The following is an 18,465-nucleotide window of genomic DNA, read 5'->3' on the forward strand; positions in this document are numbered from 1 at the left end:
AGCAAGTGGCTTTAACTGTGGAATTGCAGAGGATGCAGGAGCTATGAGTGTGGACAAAGAAGGAAATCCCTTCCCATCATTTTTCTTAAGAACTTGTTGCATGTAGGTAGTCTGTTTCATGCACCTAAGGTAAAGATGGAAAAGGTGTGGCTCATCAGATGATGCTGTAGCTTGGCCTGATCTCTCACTATTGACTTTACTGACTGGAGCTGATGAGAGCTGGAATCCAACAGCATCTTAAAAGAGAAGTGTACCATCCTATCTTCAGCTCCATCTACAGATTGCAGCTGCCATTTCCCTCTATTTCTTCAAGTTAAACTATGTAAATACATTTTCTCTCTAGGCTGTGGTTCAGCAAAATTGTTTTTGCATTTTAAGCATCCAATTAAACCAGGATACTAAGTTATCATTTTGTGGGAACCTTTGGGCAATTTGTGTTTTATGTATTGAGTATGTTTTCAACAGTAAACACCATAAAATGCCAAGCAGGGACATACTCTTAATTCCAACTTTTTAACAAGGTTTTAAGGCAGAGGTGAGAACTGTGAAACCTGTAAAACACATGCAGCCTGTGGAACAAAGATTTAAGGGCTCGTTGGCTACATATACATTAATTTAAAATATGATTATAGTGGTTTGTAGGCTGTTTTTCCAGATAGTCTTTTAGCTAACATACACAGTTAGAACTGGCATACAATGAGGTGTGTGTGTGTTAGTTCAGTTCTACTTATATATTGGTTTGTAAAAGTTCAGCTGGAATTTCTCTTCCCAGATCATTTCCCTCTACTGGATTGTGGCCTAAGGGGCCATTCAGACTACCTTTTAACCCGGATCAGAACCTGAATTAACCACGGGAAGTTCATATTGGCCCCAATGCTTCCACAATCAAATCTAAGGCTTGCACACCCATTCAGGGGCAAATGCCCCTTGGCGCGGGTCTTTTAAAAGTGGACTTTAAGCTGTATCCAGTTCCATCCAGGGCAAATAAGTGAATGTGAATGAGGCCAAAGTAAAACGGTGTTTTCTCAATGATGAACATGCTGGGTAGTGGCTTCTAGAATTTTCTGAAACGAACACCGTTGAAATTGCCAGTAGCAAAGAAATGTCATGATGTAACTTACAGAAAAAACTATACGTTTGAATGATTTTATAAGAACTATTTTGCATTTGATAACATTCACAAAGCCAGTTCTTCTTCCACTTACTCCATATTGTTAGAAATACTTTTATGAGCTTTGATCCATAAACAGAAAAAATAGTCAAGGTGAAATGGAGGGAATTCATATACTGTTGTTATTTTTTTTTTTTCCTTTAGTTTTTTCATCCCAGTCAGCTGAGATCTGAAATCCACAAGTCTGCTGTTCTACAGAAAGCAATTTGGGGTATAATCCAGACAGGGTTAACAGCACAGTTTTCAAGTGGATTTTCAATGCACTTGCAAATGTCATACATGTACTACTTAACAATTTTTGACTTCCTACTCAGTATTGTTGCAAGGATAAAATATGTGGAGTTACTACCAATGTTAGAATTTCTGCTGTAGTCTAAAGGAGATATGGGGTGGGGAAGGGAAGTAACTGCATCTTGATTTCTTGTAAGTTCTGTTTGAAGGAGAGGCTTGATAGTAGCTTCTCTGAGAAGCATTATTTTTATTCTCCAATTGAGATAAAGTAGGAAGTCTCTGCTACTGCGAATTCTCCTGATAGTCACACTTCTCCTCCTACTATTCCTAAATGCTTGTTTTGCCTTTGGTGTAAATTATCACTGTGTATAGTACTGCCTTCTATTCAATTGGAGATAGGATAGGGAGAGTATTGAAGCTATAAACAGAACAGTCACTAAGGTATATCATATTGCCTTGAATATAACTTCCCAGTTCACATTCATGCTATCTGATGTAAATGCCTTTTCTGAAGATAAACTATACATAATGTGATGCCCAACTCTACATCTAGAATTATCAAGAACATTCCTGGTAGATCAGACAATGAGACCCATCTTGTCTTGCATCCTATTTTTACAGGGATCATTTCAAATACTGGTAGATGATTCCCTTAAGTCCACAAATAAGGCAATATTTCTCCTCTCCCTGCCATCTGATATTAAGTGACATACTGCCTCTAGGGATGGAGATTTAATTTAGTCTAGCTGCTTAATAGCCACAGATAACTTATTCTTCATGAATTGTTCTATCCCAGTGGTCATTATCACAGCATGTCAGTAAATTCCATTTTAAGTCCATTCATAAATCCCATTTGTCCATTTTTCAAGTTCTTGGTATGAAATAAAAAGGGGGGTCATAGTTCTATCCTTCAAGAGAATACTAGAGAAAAACTGAAGAACAAGATGTCTAAGCATGTGGTCCTTTTTATGCTATGCATTGTTGTTCTTGCTCCCACCCTGTCCATTTATGTGCATGTCCAAATGTACTTGCTAAATGCTTCAACAAATACTTTACACTAGGCATTATACAGTACAGTGTGAAAATGTCACCTTTCAACTTACGGTGACCCTATGACTTTTGTAGAATTTTCTTAGGGAATGATTCCTCAGAGGCAATTTTGCAAATCTCCTCTTCTAAAATATAGCCTAACAGTAGTTGGTACAGCTTGGTATCCATAGGCATTTGGTTCCAGGACTCCCCATGGATACCAAAATCTCTGAATGCTCAAGTCCCATTAAATATAACTGCATAATAAAATGGTGTCCCTTATATAAAATGGCAAAATCAAGATTTGCTTTTTGGACTGTATATATTTTTAAATACTTTCAAGCCATGGGTGAAGTATCTGTGGATACACAGGGCTCTCTGTATTTGTTTGTAGTCTCCCATGTAAGTACTGACAAGGGCTGACACTGCTTACCGTCCAAGATCAGATGGGATCTGGTGCTTTTAGGCCCACTGAAAGAATATATCAACATACAAATAAAATAATTAAAATACATTCATCCAAATGGGACACGCTGCCCCTTGTGCCCCACACAGCTTGAGCAAATATGCTCAAAGCCATGTATAGCATGGCCGTGCTGTATAACAATACAATAAATTTCAGCACAACGTGAAACCAAACTTAGTGACACAACATTATAAATATAATATGGATACTAAAAAATATAAACAAATACAAAAGCTAAAGACACTGCAAGGACTAAAACTCTAGATCTGAAATACTGATAATGCCAGAATTCTTTTGCTTTGTGCCTACAAGTCATTTTTTTTAACTTATGGTGACCTTAAGGTGAATCTATCAGGATTTTCTTGTCAAGTTTCTTCAGAGGGGGGTTGTCATTGCCATCCTCCAAGGCTGAGAGAATGCCCAAGGTTACCTAGTGGGTTTGTATGCTCAAGTGGAGAATCAAATGCTGATCTCCAAGATCATAATTCAAACCACTATACCACGCTGGCTTTCAGCCTACAAAGACGGGGAAAATGTAGGCTGGTACTAAAATGATAGTAATGTAGGAGGTAGGGAATTTCAACATCCCTAGCCCACCCCACCCAAAAAAGCATTCCAGAATGAAGCAATAGCAATGAAGAAACATGCTTGTTGCCAACCTCTGAGTTTCACAAAGAGGGGACTTTCAAAGGGCTCTTCTGGATTAGCATGAGGCATTGGTAGATACATATGTGAGGAAACATTCTGTTAGGTACCATGATCCCAAGCTGTTCAGAGCTTTATAGGCCAAAATCAACCTTGTGAATTGGGCCATGTGAGGACTAGTGCAACATGATTATAACGCCTGGTACCAGTTGGGTTCTCCAAGCCACAGAATGCTCAAATGAATCCTCAGGCACTTCAGAGGCTGAGTGAATGAGTCATTTCTCCAGGTTGTTAATACGAAATATTCCTTTGTTACTGGTGGTTTTGCTGCTTCTGTAGAGCTCACCATGCACATAGGTACAACATGAAGGTGGAAGGTGTGCATATCTAGTTACTGCAAGTATAAGTCTGCATCTTCCCCCTTCTGTTAACTGGGCTAGGCAATCTAGAGAGCTGGTAGTTCATATGGAGTAGTGACTGGTGCTATCTCCTCCCGCCTGTGCATAGGAAGATACAAACAGCCAGACCCATTACAGCAAGGACACCAATGCTGATGCCTAACACCAGTGGAGTATGTGAGCGTGAGCGTCCTTCATGTTTCCCTGTAAAGCAAAAAGATACTATGAGAGTCTTTCCATTCAGTAGATGCAATTTTAGTATATAATGCTGCTGTCCAAATGGCTGGATTCAAGGCATAAGGAGCATCTGTCTGAGCTAACTACATAGCTGGAACATGTTGCAGTTTTAGATCTACAGTACTTTTAAAATGAGCCTTGTAGGTGATGAGCTGGGGCTTTCGTAGTGGGAATAAGTGGCTTACCTTTCAGCTGAAACCACTTCAGCCAAAAAATAGAGCATCCATGTGTCTGCACAAGAGAGAATTTGGTGGTGATGTACATTCTCTATGCCAAGAACACTTGGATGAGTTTGAGTATTAATTACACAACACTGATTTATATGCAAACTCCATAATACAATGCTTTCTATATGCACAGAATTTATTGTGCATATTTTTGCTGCTACTTGGTTAGGATGAAGAGCTGGTGGATAAAGTCCTGTCACACATCTTGTCTCTTTCTCCTATTAATCCCTTTCTGTGGCTGTGTTGTTTTATGGGCTTGTTGTGGCAAGCATAACCTTTATCAGGCTTGATGGAGAATGCTAGAGACAATTTAAAACAAAGAATAATAAGTGGAAGTTTATTAAGACACAGGAAATACCATGTTAGACCCCTGAACTCGGTCACAGCTCCCCAAAACCAGGCAGTTCTCCCTTCTTACTGATTGTCCTGTGTCTGTTACAGCTCTCCTCCCTGTCTGTCTGAAATCAAAACCCTGTCTCATCTATCATCATCATCAATTTTCCTTTCTACTGGAAAGTTGGTGCAATCTCCCCTCTCACTTTCTGAAACTGTTGAGGTTTGTTTGTTTGTTTGTTTCCCTTGCTCTTGTTAGACTTGGCAAGCTATTTTTATGTGAGTTACCTAGGCATTTATTTTGTGAAACACTGAAACTTGGTTCTTAGTGTGTCAAACTTCGCATTTCATCCCACTGTTTGCATTTCTAGTGTTGCAGCATCACAAGAAGATACATGAGATTATCACATTGTATTTAATGCAACTTATCCCCAACAGGATACAGTAGCGTTTAATTTTAAAACTGGGTGTTATCACACGCAGCCACAGATGGGCAAATGCAAACCAAATACAGCCCGGATCTCATCCATGCTTATCCAGCCGCTTTTCAAAAACAGGAGCTTGCCATTTTTGAAAAGCTGCAGGATAAGTCTGGTTGGGATTCAGACTGCATACGGGTTGCACTCACCCGGCCTCAGCTTCATGCAATAACACTTGGTTTTAAAATTAAACACAATTGTATCCCGTCTGGGATAAGTCGCTTTAAACACAATGCAATAATCTGCACAGATACCCACCTAGAGTATTCTGTGAATAAGAGTTTTTGACTAACATAATATCTGGTTGTGCCTTGGGCATCCTTTGTAACAGGAACCAGTACGGAAAGGGATCATTGCTTAGAGGTGATACAAATACTTTTCACATACCAATCAAGGCTCCTTTCACATCAGTGTGTTCCCTGATGAAGTTGATGCAAGTTTCCTGTAGGAAGAACTGTAGATCTGTGCTGGTCTCATTGTATTTGTTCAGGTTTGTACTGGCATAGATGGCTGCAGATGTTTTTTGTAACGGTTTCCAGTGATTCTTGGCTGCGTGAAATCTCAGGAATTTAGTCTTATTGAGCAAAACTTCATAGAAATTGTTGGTGCCATTCTCAGACAGCTGGCATTCTGCAGTGCAATATACATCTAGGGGATCTGCAATCCAAATGTGTACATTAGAAAGATACTCCTAAGACATTGCCTATTCTATCTTTCTCACATGTACACCTGTAATATACTGAAGTGTCCAAGAAAGCATTGCCGTCTTTGCCAGTATGCTTAAAATTAGTGCTTTCCCTTCTACCAAGGGCTATTTCATACATCCTATGGCAACCAATCAAGTTTTGCCACCAAATATACACTCAGAATGAAGCTGGGGAGCTGTTGCTGGCTCTCCAAAAAGTGCACCTGTATGACACAAGCCTGTTACAGACTGTCAAAATAAAGCTGCTTTGGGTCTCTTTGGAAGTATGCTATTTAAATGATGCATGGGTCCTAAGAGTCCGGAGGTCACGCCAAAGCCACACTCCATTCCTAAGCACTGGAGTGCAGCTTTGGTGCAGCTTCCGGATTCTTAGGATGCATGCATCATTTAAACAGCATACCTCCAAAGAGACCCGAAGCAGCTTTAATTTGGCAGTCTGTAACAGGCCTCAGTTTCAAATAGCTGTTTTATCACATTCTCACTTTACTTTTTGAAGTGTGTATGTGTGGTATAAGTGGAACAGTAATGAGGGTAAAACAGCATTGGCCAGTGTGTGTGAATGTACAAGAATTAAAAATATGCAGAGTATAGGGTTGGAGGAACCAATGGCCCCTTGTATGTGGGCTCCTCTAATGAGGAGCCCACATACATTCAGATCTTTCTCTGAATGAAGGTCTGAAAAGAATGGAATTGAATGCACTTAGCCTCTGCAGTCAAGAACTTTTGCGTGGCAGAACTGCTAATAGTGTGGAAGCATCTGAGCCCATGCAGACTATTGGGCTTAGAAGCCTTGTGCAGAACTTTACTCTGAATACACAATGGTCTACAGAGGAGCTTCTGTGCATGCCCCATGTGCTTGTCCCCACTCTCCTGCATGTTTTAGCCCTTGAACATTCAGGCAAATGCCTATTGGAACAGAACTAGAGAGATCCTGTAAATACAGAGCTGTTTTACGGGATTTCCATTCCTTGTTAAAAATCTGACCTCCCTTTGGCCTAGAAAGTTTGATCTTTTATAGAGGTCTCAAAGCACTTATTAGCAACTGCAGTATCGAAGAGCTGGGTTTACTTGGGCACAGCAATGCATTCTTGCAATACAACCCAGCTTTCCTGCTAAGAAATTACACCTTGTGGAAGACATGTGGCTGAATGAAATCAAACCACTTTGCAACCTCTTGGCTTCTTTCCTGAGGAAAGCTATAGTAAACCTGTTTTTCTCCACAAATATTACAAGCAAACCTTAACCCAGTTTACAAACTAGGCAGACAATGCTTAGACTGGTGTTTGCAAATGAAATAAACCAACAGAAATTGCAATTCGATGTTTAGCTCTAAAGCGCAGCCATAAAAAGCACTTGAATAGCTTTAAAGATATGATACACTTAATAATGATTATGCATGCTAAGTTTAAAAAATACAATAAAAAACCAAGATCAAATACAGAAGCAGTGCTATGGGGTCCGTAAGAAAAATACAGCTGGCACCAAATTTCTTTCTCAGCAGCAACTTTCAGCAACTGACACATTTCTTTCATGGAGGTTTTTTTGGGGGGGAAATTGTCTGTTGGCCATTTTTCCAAACAATAAGACAGCTGGTACTACATCTCCTGCAAGTCATTACCTGTACCATTCTACTTCCAGTTCATTACTCACATGATACATTCCTTTCCCTAGTAAGTACTTGGACCAGAGCCTTCAATTGACTTAGATATTCACGGAGCCTGCTCCTCCTCAACTCCCAGCAGTCTGAAGACTCCAGTGAAAGGAGTTGGCTTACGTTGACATGGTCATTATGGCTCTCCAGGCTGTGGGTCCGTCTCCCATCCAGAGTGGCGTGACCAACAATTTTCACTGAAGTATCATTTGAAAAATAAGCATGCTGGACCATGGTGAAGGTATGAGATTCTGGCAGAAAAAAACAGAAGGAAATGGAGATCATGAAAGTAATACAGAGACCATAGCTCCACCCCACACTGTAGTCTACTGCTGCCCTTAAACATGTTCAACCCAAACTTTTGCCATTCCTCATTTATAAACAGAACTGAAAAGGAAATACATTAGTCAGTCCTAATAATAATAATAATATTTTTTATTTCTATCTTCCCGCCTCTCCCAATGGATCGAAGCAGGATCACAAGGTTAAAATTACAACACCATTAAAACCACAGTAAAAATAAAATAAAAACATAAGAATCTAAAAACAGTAACATCAATCAATCAAGGGGTCAGCTGGTCTCGTTCCATACTAGTGATCTTCATAGGAGGTCAGGAGGATAAGCACGGTGGAAGAGCTCTGTCTTTACCGCCTTCTTAAAGATTTCTAAAGATTTAATAAGGTGGGTCTCCTCTGGGAGTCCATTCCAAAGTCTGGGGGCAGCTATGCTAAATGTCTTTAGGGAAGTAGAAACATGTTTGGATGATGGTATCTCCAACAAATTCTTCCCACTTGTTCTAAGAGTGCGGAGCGGATTATATAGGGAGATGCGTTCCCGTAAGTAACCCGGGCCCAAGCCATGTAGGGCTTTAAAGGTAATAACCAACACCTTGTATTTTGCCTGGAAGCTAATTGGGAGCCAGTGTAGATCTTTCAAAATGGGTGTTACAGTGGATCCTTGTTATACGCTGGGGTTTGGTTCCAAGATCCCCCGTGTATAACAAAATCCGTGTATGCTCAAGTCCCATTAAGTATAATGACATAGCAAAATGGTGTCCCTAATAAAAAATGGAACATCAAGGTAAATTTATACTTTTTTGGAACATTTTCAAACCATGTATGCTTAAATCCGTGTATAAAAAATCTGTGTATAAGACGGGCCGACTGTATATGGTCAAGTCTCGAAGAGCTAGTGACCAATCTGGCTGCCGCATTTTGCACTAGTTGAAGCTTCCGAACTTGATACAAGGGTAGCCCCATGTAGAGCGCATTGTAGAAGTCGAGACGAGAGATTACCAGAGCGTGCACTACAGCTTCCAGGTCCTTTCAGTTGAGGTAGGGTCGCAGTTGGCGTATCAACCGAAGTTGGTACCAAGCACTTCTGGCCGTCTCATCCACTTGAGATGACAAACGTAGAGATGGATCCAGAAGTACTCCCAAACTGCGAACTTCATCCTTCAGGGGAAGTGTGACCCCATCAAGGAGTGGTGGACAAATTTCCCTCCCCGGACCTAAGGAACCTATGGCAAGTACCTCCGTTTTCTCTGGATTCAGCTTGAGTTTGTTTTTCCTTTTCCAGCCCATTACTGACTCAAGGCAGGGATTCAGAGGGGAGAAGTCATCCTTAGTCACTGTAGCAGTTGGGAACATAGAGAAGCATATTTGGGTGTCATCAGCGTACTGATAACCCCGTGTCCCATGTCTTTGGATGATCTCTCCCAGCAGTTTCATGTAAATGCTAAATAGCATGGAGGACAGAATGGCGCCTTGAGGGACACCAGATGTCAGCTCTTTTCTAGAAGAGCAACTGTCCCCTAGCCTCACCATCTGGAACCTGCCCAAGAGGTAGGATTAGAGCCACTAGAGCGCAGTGCCCCCTATACCCAACTCCCTCAGGTGCTCCAGAAGGATACTAGGGTCGATGGTATCGAAAGCCGCTGAGATGTCCAAGAGCCCTAACAGGGTCACACTTCCCCTGTCTGTGCCCAGATGGAGGTCATCGATTAAGGCGACCATGGCCGTCTCCACTCCATACCCTGCCCTAAAGCCAGTTTGAAATGGGTCCAGATAATCGGTTTCATCCAAGACAGCCTGGAGTTGGAAGCCGATTGCTCTCTAGATCACCTTGTCCTCCATATCCACACATTTTTTATCCATGGGCTCAAGCATTCATGACTTTGATATAGATATAGATATGAAGAGCACCATCTTACTATCCAGTGTATTTAATGGGACTTGAACATCCATGGCAGGTGTCTTAGAGCCAAACCCCAGCAGATACATAGCGCCCAGTGTATTTGTTTTATTTATTATACTTACTTAGTGCCATTCCACTAAAAAATAGCACTCAAAGCAGCTATTGTGCCTTGTTAAAAACCAATTAAAGACAATTTAGACACCAAAAGAATGGAAACCATTAAAAATCACAATAAACATTAAATGGAACTAGCAGCAGGGCTTCTCTTTCATATTTTGATCTCTTCTTCTGCCCATAGACATAATGACAAGGGAAAATGTTGAGAGACTGCCAAAGGAAATATCCTATATTCAGGAAGGAATTCCCTGCTTGGTTTCTCCTCTGGAGAGATGCTTTTGTGTTCACAGCATCAAGCAGGGCATGGGCTGGCTGGCTGCCCTCCCATTATATTTCCCAGACTGAACGGCACCATATTTCCTGTGGCCCCTTTGGCAGCTCAGATGCTTTTCTGGCAGTGGAATAAAAGGACCAACAATGTCAGAGATTAGTCGGCTGCTTCCTCTCACACAGAGGGACATGCTGCATGCTGACCCCTTTTGCCTGTGTTAAATAGCCTCACCTTATCATTAGAAGGCCAGCCTTGCCATGAAGTAAAGTGAGGCTGCTGCCTTGGGAAGCCTTTCTTTGCCCTTCCTGTCATTAAAAAGAAGCAGCTGTGAAGTGAACAGAACTAGTTCAGTAGTGCTGTGCGGTCAAGCTGATAAAAGCTATGCTGAGGTAGTACAGCAGATCCCATAGAGGGGCTGCCAAGAAACAAGCATCTGCTTGCTGTTCAGAATTATGCTAGTAGCCACACCAAAAACACCAGAGGTGACTTAACTTGTGGTCACTGGCTTGCAACTACTATCTGCTGGAAGTGGAGAAATTTGTTTTATTATCAAATGACTATGTGCCAGTAGGGAATGATCATGAAAAGGCAGGTGCTATACAGCATTGTTTGGTCCGCTCTGTGGGACATATAGAACAATATCCAGGCTTGACTTCAGTTCTCTTCCCACGTAGCCCAGTGTTCCTTAAGCAGATTGACAGAGACATTTTCCCCCAATGTGTCAGACACTGGCACCATATTTGTGCCCACTGGCTATTAACTATTTCTTTCATGGAAACTTGCTGCAGATTGGCAGCCAATGTCTCACACACCAGCAACACCCACATACCTCAGCCTTTGAGCAATACAGGTGTAGTCTCATACTAGATCTCATCCTTCCATTATATGCTCTAATGCAGTGGTTCCCAAACTTTCATTTTCCAGGTGTTCTGGACTTCAGATTCCAGAAACCGTAGCCAATTTGGCCAACATTCAGGAATCCTGGAAATTAAAGTCCAAATCACCTGGAGAACCAAAGTTTGGGAACCATTACTCTAATGAATGCATTATATACATTCCCACCTTCATTTTCATGTGGCTGATGAGGTTAAAACACCTCTCTTCAATCTGTTGCCCAAACAGTTTTGGCTGATGTACCCAGAAATAGAGTTTCAAAATCACACTAATTCTGGGATATTTACTACCTACTTCTTCACATGGGGCCCATTCACATCACATACTTATAGTGCTATTATTCCCCTTTTAATTGCCCCATGGTTCCATTCTGTGGAATCCTGGGATTTGTAATCTGGTGGGGTACTAAAGTGCTCTAGATGCTGCAATCCCAGGAATTCCTAGGATGAAAACATGGTAGTTAGTGTGGTATAATAATGCTATACTTCTGTAGTGTGAATGGGCATGCAATCGAGGTGGGGGTTGCATGACTTTTAAGGCAGCTGTTGGTATGGGGGTTGATAAATCACTCCATATACGATAGCAAGCCAAATGCAGCAGATTCCACTACTCCTGACTTGCAGCCAAACTTCCCAAATGTCTGTTTGAGTGTCAATGCTCAGAAGTGACCAAAATTGAGATTCGCCACAAGAAACCTAAACAGCAAAAGAACAACCTGTGGTAATTGTAGCAGCTTTGGAAAGTAGCCCACCATAGTCCTGGGGAGGGGAAAAAAGAACACATTTCTGATTCAGATTAATAAAAAGGGAGTTGCATTCAAGATTGGGAAGTAGCACTTTTTGTACAACAGAGATTACGCAGCATTTGTGTGTGCAATAAATATGCATTGGAGAAGAGGCTGAATGTATGCTTGCGTGGGAAGCAGCCGCAAGGATTAATAACAGCAGCTTATTGAAAGATTGCTCACAATCTACTGAGACTGCCTACTAACCTTGTGGGTGCACCTTATCTTAAGGATTGTTCTTTATTTCAAAAAACCATTGTTCCATAGAACATAATAGGTATTTCCAGTTGCACAATGATAACCCAGCAGTTTTGTTCTTCCTTTTAAATAATCAGCAAGCTTGTTGTAGTTGGGTTAAAAAGATCTATTGCTAGCAGATTTTTATACACAAGGCTGTTTATTCCTATCAGATTTCAGGTTTGAACAACAACAAAAAGCCAAATCTCTTTTAATCAGAAGGAAGTCCCTCTGTGCTCACTGCTCAGATTGTTTACAGGGGTTTAAGACTGACTTAGTAGGTGTGTTTAGAACTGCCAACTAAACTTGCTCAAATTCACCCAGTAAATTCTATTTAATTAATTAATGGGTAATTGGCCATTTCATTGCTAGACACCTACAAAAATCCATCAGATCAATTTGGAAGGGCATCCAGTCAGAGTAAGACAAGACAGTAAGAAAATACATGCAGAGAGTACTGACAGTTATAATCAGATTACCAGTGGCTAATCACAAAACTTTTGCTGATAACACAAAAATCCAGGCACTTATTAAGCTAATTAATACATGTACTGTGAACTTGTTGTCACAGATCAAACGTCTGCTAGATATTCCTAATGTTATGTTACTTAACCTAGCCACCTCTTTGCCCACTCCCATCTGCCATTTGAAATTTCTTTTCCTGGACGTTCAGTGACTGGGTATCTTATCTGCCAGAACTTGGAAAAGTTTGTTTTTTGGCTTTCAAAATCCTGCAGCCAGCATGACTATGAGATTCTAGAAGTTGTAGTCCAAAAAAACTTTCCCAAAGCCGGATGGTACCCTAAATAAAAACCATGCCCACCTTCTCAAAAGCTGTATGAAACAAATGCCTCCTCAGCTGCATCAACCTGTACATACACTCCTAGCCTGAATGATAGCCTTAGGTCAGCTATTTTATGCCAGCCACTTCAGAAAGCAAGGCATTGCCACTTACCTGCCCCATATGCCCAGTGGCAGAAGGACCAAGACAGGAAGAACAGGAGCAGCATTCTTGTGGGGTCACAAAGGCCAAGAGGGCTTAAGAGCCAAGGTGTCCTGAGGTGTTCAGAGTCCTGGAAATGGGAGCCAAACTCTTGTAAACTTCAGGACCCTGAGCTGGATTCTTTGGGGAAAGCAAACACAAGCAGCCTGCCTCTAGCTTGCCCAGCTAGGACTGGGAGGGGGAAGCCAGCTGGCTGGCTGGGACTGGGCGGGTGGGGCATGTTTTCCATCTTCCTTCATATTTCCTCATCTGCAGCTGAGGAACTGACTCCTTTTCCTTGTCAGACCTTTCCCTTTTGCTCCCATGCCCCAAACTATAGCTAGGAAATGGTCTTTAAAATACTTAGCATTTCCTTGATGTTGCTGAGAAATGAAACGAAAAGATCTTGCTAAAATGGCACTCTTACAGGGGACAAAAGGCAGTGCTTTCTGCAGTGAATTGAGCCTCTGGCATGGCATTCTGGACCAGAGTAACTTTTGCATCAGAGTGACTTTAGCAATCTGCACACAATTTTGAGGAGGCAATATGTAAAGCAGATATTTGTGGCAAACCTCCCCAAGTAATAAGAGGTCCCAGAGGCTGCACTAGTGACTTCATCTCCAGACAGAACTGGAGAAATGTTAGTTTGCTGTAATTGTTACTTTGTTTACAACTATGGAGATTATCGCATGGGGGAAAGTAGTTTGAGGAGGTACAGCTGCGCAATTCCACCAAATGCTTTCACACGGCATCCATTCATGCAATTGCACACTTGAAATAATATCGTAATGGTGTTTCGCACACATCTACAAATGAATTGTTGTTATATTGCTATTGATCGTTTTGTACATGCCTGGTATATTGGCGCATATCTGCTAATCATGTTCCTGGACTGCAAAGAATAAAGACAGCCAAATAAAATTTATTACAGTGCGCCTGTCATATGTGGGTTTGAGTATACACTCAAACCTGTGTAGAGCTGCACATGGGGCGCAAGGGGTGGCACATCCCATTGGAATGAATGGGGCGTGCGGCCATGGCGCACGTGCCACTGCACCACCGCATGCATGAGCCCCATTCAAGTGAATGGGGCTCGAGCATATGCACTATTTGGCTCATGCAGGGGGGTCTGCTTCTTTTCCCCCGTGGGATAATCTCATAAGTGCCCCTGCCTCTATACCCATCTTTCCTCTTCAATCAATTCACCAGTTTCCTTTTGTTTCTCTCAGTACTATTCACTGTGTTACTGTTTTGCCAGCGTTGCCAATTTCTGGGGAATTCCCCAGAATCCGGGGAATTTAATTAATTTCTTTCCAGGGATTTTGACTGAATATTCCGGTAAATATTGGGGAATTCTGGAGATTTTGGATTTTGGTAAAACATTCCAGCGAATATCTTCAAGGCTTGTTGGCAACACTGCTGGTTGCACATGTGCATCTATCACCTCCTTCATTCCATTCAGAATCAGATTCCCAGCTATCAAAGGGCCAGGCCTCTTAACTCTTCATTATCCTCTCCTTAGCCTCTTTTATTTTGGTGTACCTTGAAGCACAGTTTTAACTGGTGAAGATGTCCAAGGTCCAGGAGAGCCACTCCCAGCATAGGTATGCTGGAAATTACTCCGGACTACCCTCATTGACCTTTGATCTGGCATTCTAGCTGTGTTTCTTTGAGCAGAAGGTTTAGATCTGAGAAAACTCCCACCTCCTCCCTAATTTCACCTATTCTCTTGTTTTTACACAGAGAATGGAGCTTCTCCATCTTCTGCTTCCAATCATAGGCCTGAAAATTGAGGATCCCAAAAACTTTTTTTTAAAATGTATGCTGATTTATAGGAATTCAGATTCCACATCCAAAAATTACATCAGATTTGCCTGTCATGTACAGTTTTTTCACAACTTACTTTGATGTTTCTAATATGTGACTGAATGAAATGATTGTGCAAAGAATTATCCTGCAAAGAGTTAGAAAGAGTTTAAAATCTTCTAATAAACATTCAAAAACACTTTAATTTGCTGATATGAAACACAAAAATCTGTTCCAAAGCACTAAAAGAAATCGCACTGGCACATGCACAGTTGATCAAAACTGAGTAACTCCTCATTTGCCATGCAGACAGTTTCAATGTCCAGAAGGTGGAAGAGGCAATAAGGGGATCAACTATTTTAGATCTGACCCTAACCAGCAATGATTACCTATGTAAAGGGGTGGAAGCGGTGGGAACTTTAGATGGGAGTGACCATGTTCTCCTGGAGTTTCTTATACAGAAGAAAGGGAAAGCCAAGCATAAGCAGGCAGGCATTCCAGAGTTTGAGAAAGATGATTTCAGTAAAGTTAGGGAAACAGTGGCGCACTCGTGACGAAACTGGTGCGGTGTGACATACGGACGCTATGCATCCATTACGTCTTAATGGCGGTGTTCATGTGCATGGGACACCACCATTACTGTGCCGCCAGCTGGTATTAGGGTTAGGGACCGTGCAGTTGCTGCGCAGTCCCTAACCCTAAAACCGGCGCCAGCACGGTGCTTTTGCGCAGTCTGTACCATGCCATAGTTAATGATGGATGGGAGTACAAAGTCTCTGACTGCACTGGGAGCTGACAAAAGATATTCTGGGATAAACAAAATATGTATGGATCTCCAAAATAATATCAGAAAGAACAGGAACAAAATCTGGGACATTCTGTTCTTTTAAATCAGTCCAGATGGTCAGTTTATTACAGTCCATTTTGCACTTATTCCTAACACTCAGTTTTGACTTCAAAATCTCAGGTCTTGAGATTCTTCTGACCAGGCAACCCTGATTGGAGGTGAGGTGACAACTCAGCTCACCTAAATCAATAGGTTCTTTGTAAACACATTGTTTTGCCTTTAGGTTAACAGAATATGTGAAAAGGCATTTCACAAATTAGTTGCATTTTCCTTTGTAAACAGCTTTAAACATTTTAAATATGTTTATCTCATATTAGCCCACGGTTGCAAAGTTAAAACAGTAGCATTTTTCCCCCTTTCACCCTTGATTAATCCTGTCAGGAATGTCTAACTTTATTTCAAGGTACCAGATCTTACAAGAAAAAGAATAGCTTCCTTTCAGTAGATAACAAAATCTTAGCCATGTGATGCAAGCTCCAACCTTGACTGAACAATAGCTTCTACCATCCCACTGTAAACCTTTTAGCAACCAAGCCTAGGAACCTTTAGCTTTTAGTGAGATAGTAAGATAAGGAGGTTGCAACCCTTTTCTATTAAATATGATGAGCTGGACCTACATGAGTAGTATATTTCTATCTGAAGCTAGAAAGGGCTGAGATATCCATTTGAGCATGTTTCATTTTATAACACAAATCTTGTTATGCACAGGGATGTCCTATTATCTGTTGTATTATATAGCAACTAAAAGCACATCCTTTGATTGAACTTGCATTACAAAAGCATCCATTTATTTTCTTCTTTGTTGTTGTTAGCTGCCCTCAAGTTGACCTCAACTCATGCAGACCTTGTGAATGAGACATCTCCAAGACCCCAAACCTTGTGAAGGGTCTGGAAACCATGCCTTATGAGGAGAGACTTAGGGAGCTGGCTATGTTTAACCTGGAGAAGAGACGGTTAAGGGATGATATGATAGCCCTGTTTAAGTATTTGAAGGATGGAGCAAGCTTGTTTTCTGCTGCTCCCAAGAATAGTAATGGATGCAAGCTACAGGAAAAGAGATTCCACCTCAACATTAAGAGGAACTTCCTGGCAGTAAGGGCTGTTCCACAGTGGAACAAACTCCCTCGGAGAGTGGTGGAGTCTCCTTCTTTGGAGGTCTTTAAACAGGGGCTGCATGGCCATCTGTCAGGGATGCTTTGGTTGTATATTCCTGCATGGCAGAATGGGGTTGGACTGGATGGCCCTTGAGGTCTCTTCCAAATCTATGATTCTGTGCCGTGGCCCAATGCTATGGAATTATGGGAACTGTAGTTTTGTGAGACATTTTAGCCTTCTCTGTCAGAGACCTCTGGTGCCACAATAAACTACAATTCCCAGAATTCCATAGCATGCAGCCATGGCAGTTAAAGTGGTGTCAAACTGGATTATTCCTGAATTGTGGAGGCAGCCTCTGTGAAAGAACTCTGGAGCCATTGCTGTTGTGGGCTTTCAAGGCGTTTTAGACATATGTCAACCCTAAGGCTGTGAACCTAGCTTGGCAAGTTTCTTCAGAGGTGGGCACGATGATTGGTTTAGTGTTCTTCTTTAGCTATAGGTATATGTGTGTGTGTGTATTTGTTACTGTTGCGTGCCTTTGAGTCATTTCTGACTTATGACGCCCCTAAGGCATTGAATCTATCATAGGGGTTTCTTGGCAGGTTTTTTCAGAGGGGGACATAATGGTTGGTATAGTGTTCATATATATATATATATATATATGTATGTATATATGTGTGTGTGTATGTGTGTGTGTGTGTGTGTGTATATATATATTGTTGTGTGCCTTTAAGTCATTTCTGACTTATAGTGACCCTAAGGCAGTGAACCTATCATGGCTTTTTCTTGGCAAGTTTCTTCAGAGTGGGTTTGCCATTGCAGCCCTCTGAGGCTAAAATCATAGAATCATAGAGTTGGAAGAGACCGCAAGGGCCCTCCAGCCCAACCCCTTCTGCCATGCAGGAACTCTCAATCAAAGCACCCCAACACAGGGACGTAGCCAAGGGGGGGAGTTCTTGGGGTCTGGACCCCCCCCCTTCCATTAGAAAAATGAATGGTGTGTGCTGCTGCGCCGCTGCACCCAAGCCCCATTATAATGGTGGCACTTAGTCTAGACCCCCCCCCTTCCTAAAATCCTAGCTACGTCCCTGCCCAACAGATGGACATCCAGCCTCCGTTTGAAGACCTCCAAGGAGGGAGACTCCACTACACTCCGAGGGAGTGTGTTCCACTGTCGAACAGCCCTTACTGTCGGGAAGTTCCTCCTAATGTTGAGGTGGAATTTCTTTTCCTGCAGCTTGCATCCATTGCTCCGGGTCCTAGTCTCTGGAGCAGCAGAAAACAAGCTTGCTCCCTCCTCAATATGACATCCCTTCAAGTACTTAAACAGGGCTATCATATCACCTCTTAACCTTCTCTTCTCCAGGCTGAGAGGGTGTGAGCTGCGTAAGGTCACCAAGTAGGTTTTATATAGTCGGACCAGGATGCCTGGTGCTACTACAAGCTACAAATCCCAGGATTCCATAGTCATGACAGTTAAAGCGGCAACCAACCGCGTTAATGCTTCTGTGTGTGGCAGAAGGGCAGCCCTCCCCTCCTGCATCATTGAGGCGCTTGAGCCTTCTGCGAGGATTTTGGCCCAGCGTTGACGTCTGCCCCAGGTAGCTCCGCCCTCTGTGGGCGGGGCTAGAGGCCTTTGAGTAGATAGGGGCGGGGCTTGAG

At 42.1% G+C, this 18,465-nt stretch overlaps 1 protein-coding gene across 4 annotated transcripts; it reads right to left on the reverse strand.

Moving 5' to 3' along the window:
* Positions 1-1,088: 1,088 nt before the first annotated feature.
* On the reverse strand, positions 1,089-18,461 carry PROCR (protein C receptor). 4 transcript variants are annotated; one of them, XM_089509397.1, is made up of 5 exons: positions 18,297-18,461; positions 13,029-13,146; positions 7,573-7,824; positions 5,604-5,873; positions 4,406-4,703 (listed from the first exon to the last, which is right to left on the reverse strand). In XM_089509397.1, exons 2-5 carry the CDS (start codon positions 13,081-13,083, stop codon positions 4,570-4,572), a joined length of 711 nt encoding a protein of 236 aa, XP_089365523.1. In that variant the 5' UTR covers positions 13,084-13,146; positions 18,297-18,461; the 3' UTR covers positions 4,406-4,569. The 4 variants fall into 4 exon arrangements, with proteins under 4 accessions (XP_089365524.1, XP_089365523.1, XP_089365525.1 ...); XM_089509398.1 differs by lacking the exons at positions 4,406-4,703; positions 18,297-18,461 and adding an exon at positions 1,089-4,144 and having other exon boundaries at positions 13,029-13,237; XM_089509399.1 differs by lacking the exon at positions 13,029-13,146.
* Positions 18,462-18,465: the final 4 nt, after the last annotated feature.

Source organism: Sceloporus occidentalis, unplaced genomic scaffold (genome assembly GCF_023333645.1).
Source record: "Sceloporus occidentalis isolate IW3139 unplaced genomic scaffold, rSceOcc1.0.p SCAF_2, whole genome shotgun sequence".
NCBI lineage: Eukaryota > Metazoa > Chordata > Lepidosauria > Squamata > Phrynosomatidae > Sceloporus > Sceloporus occidentalis.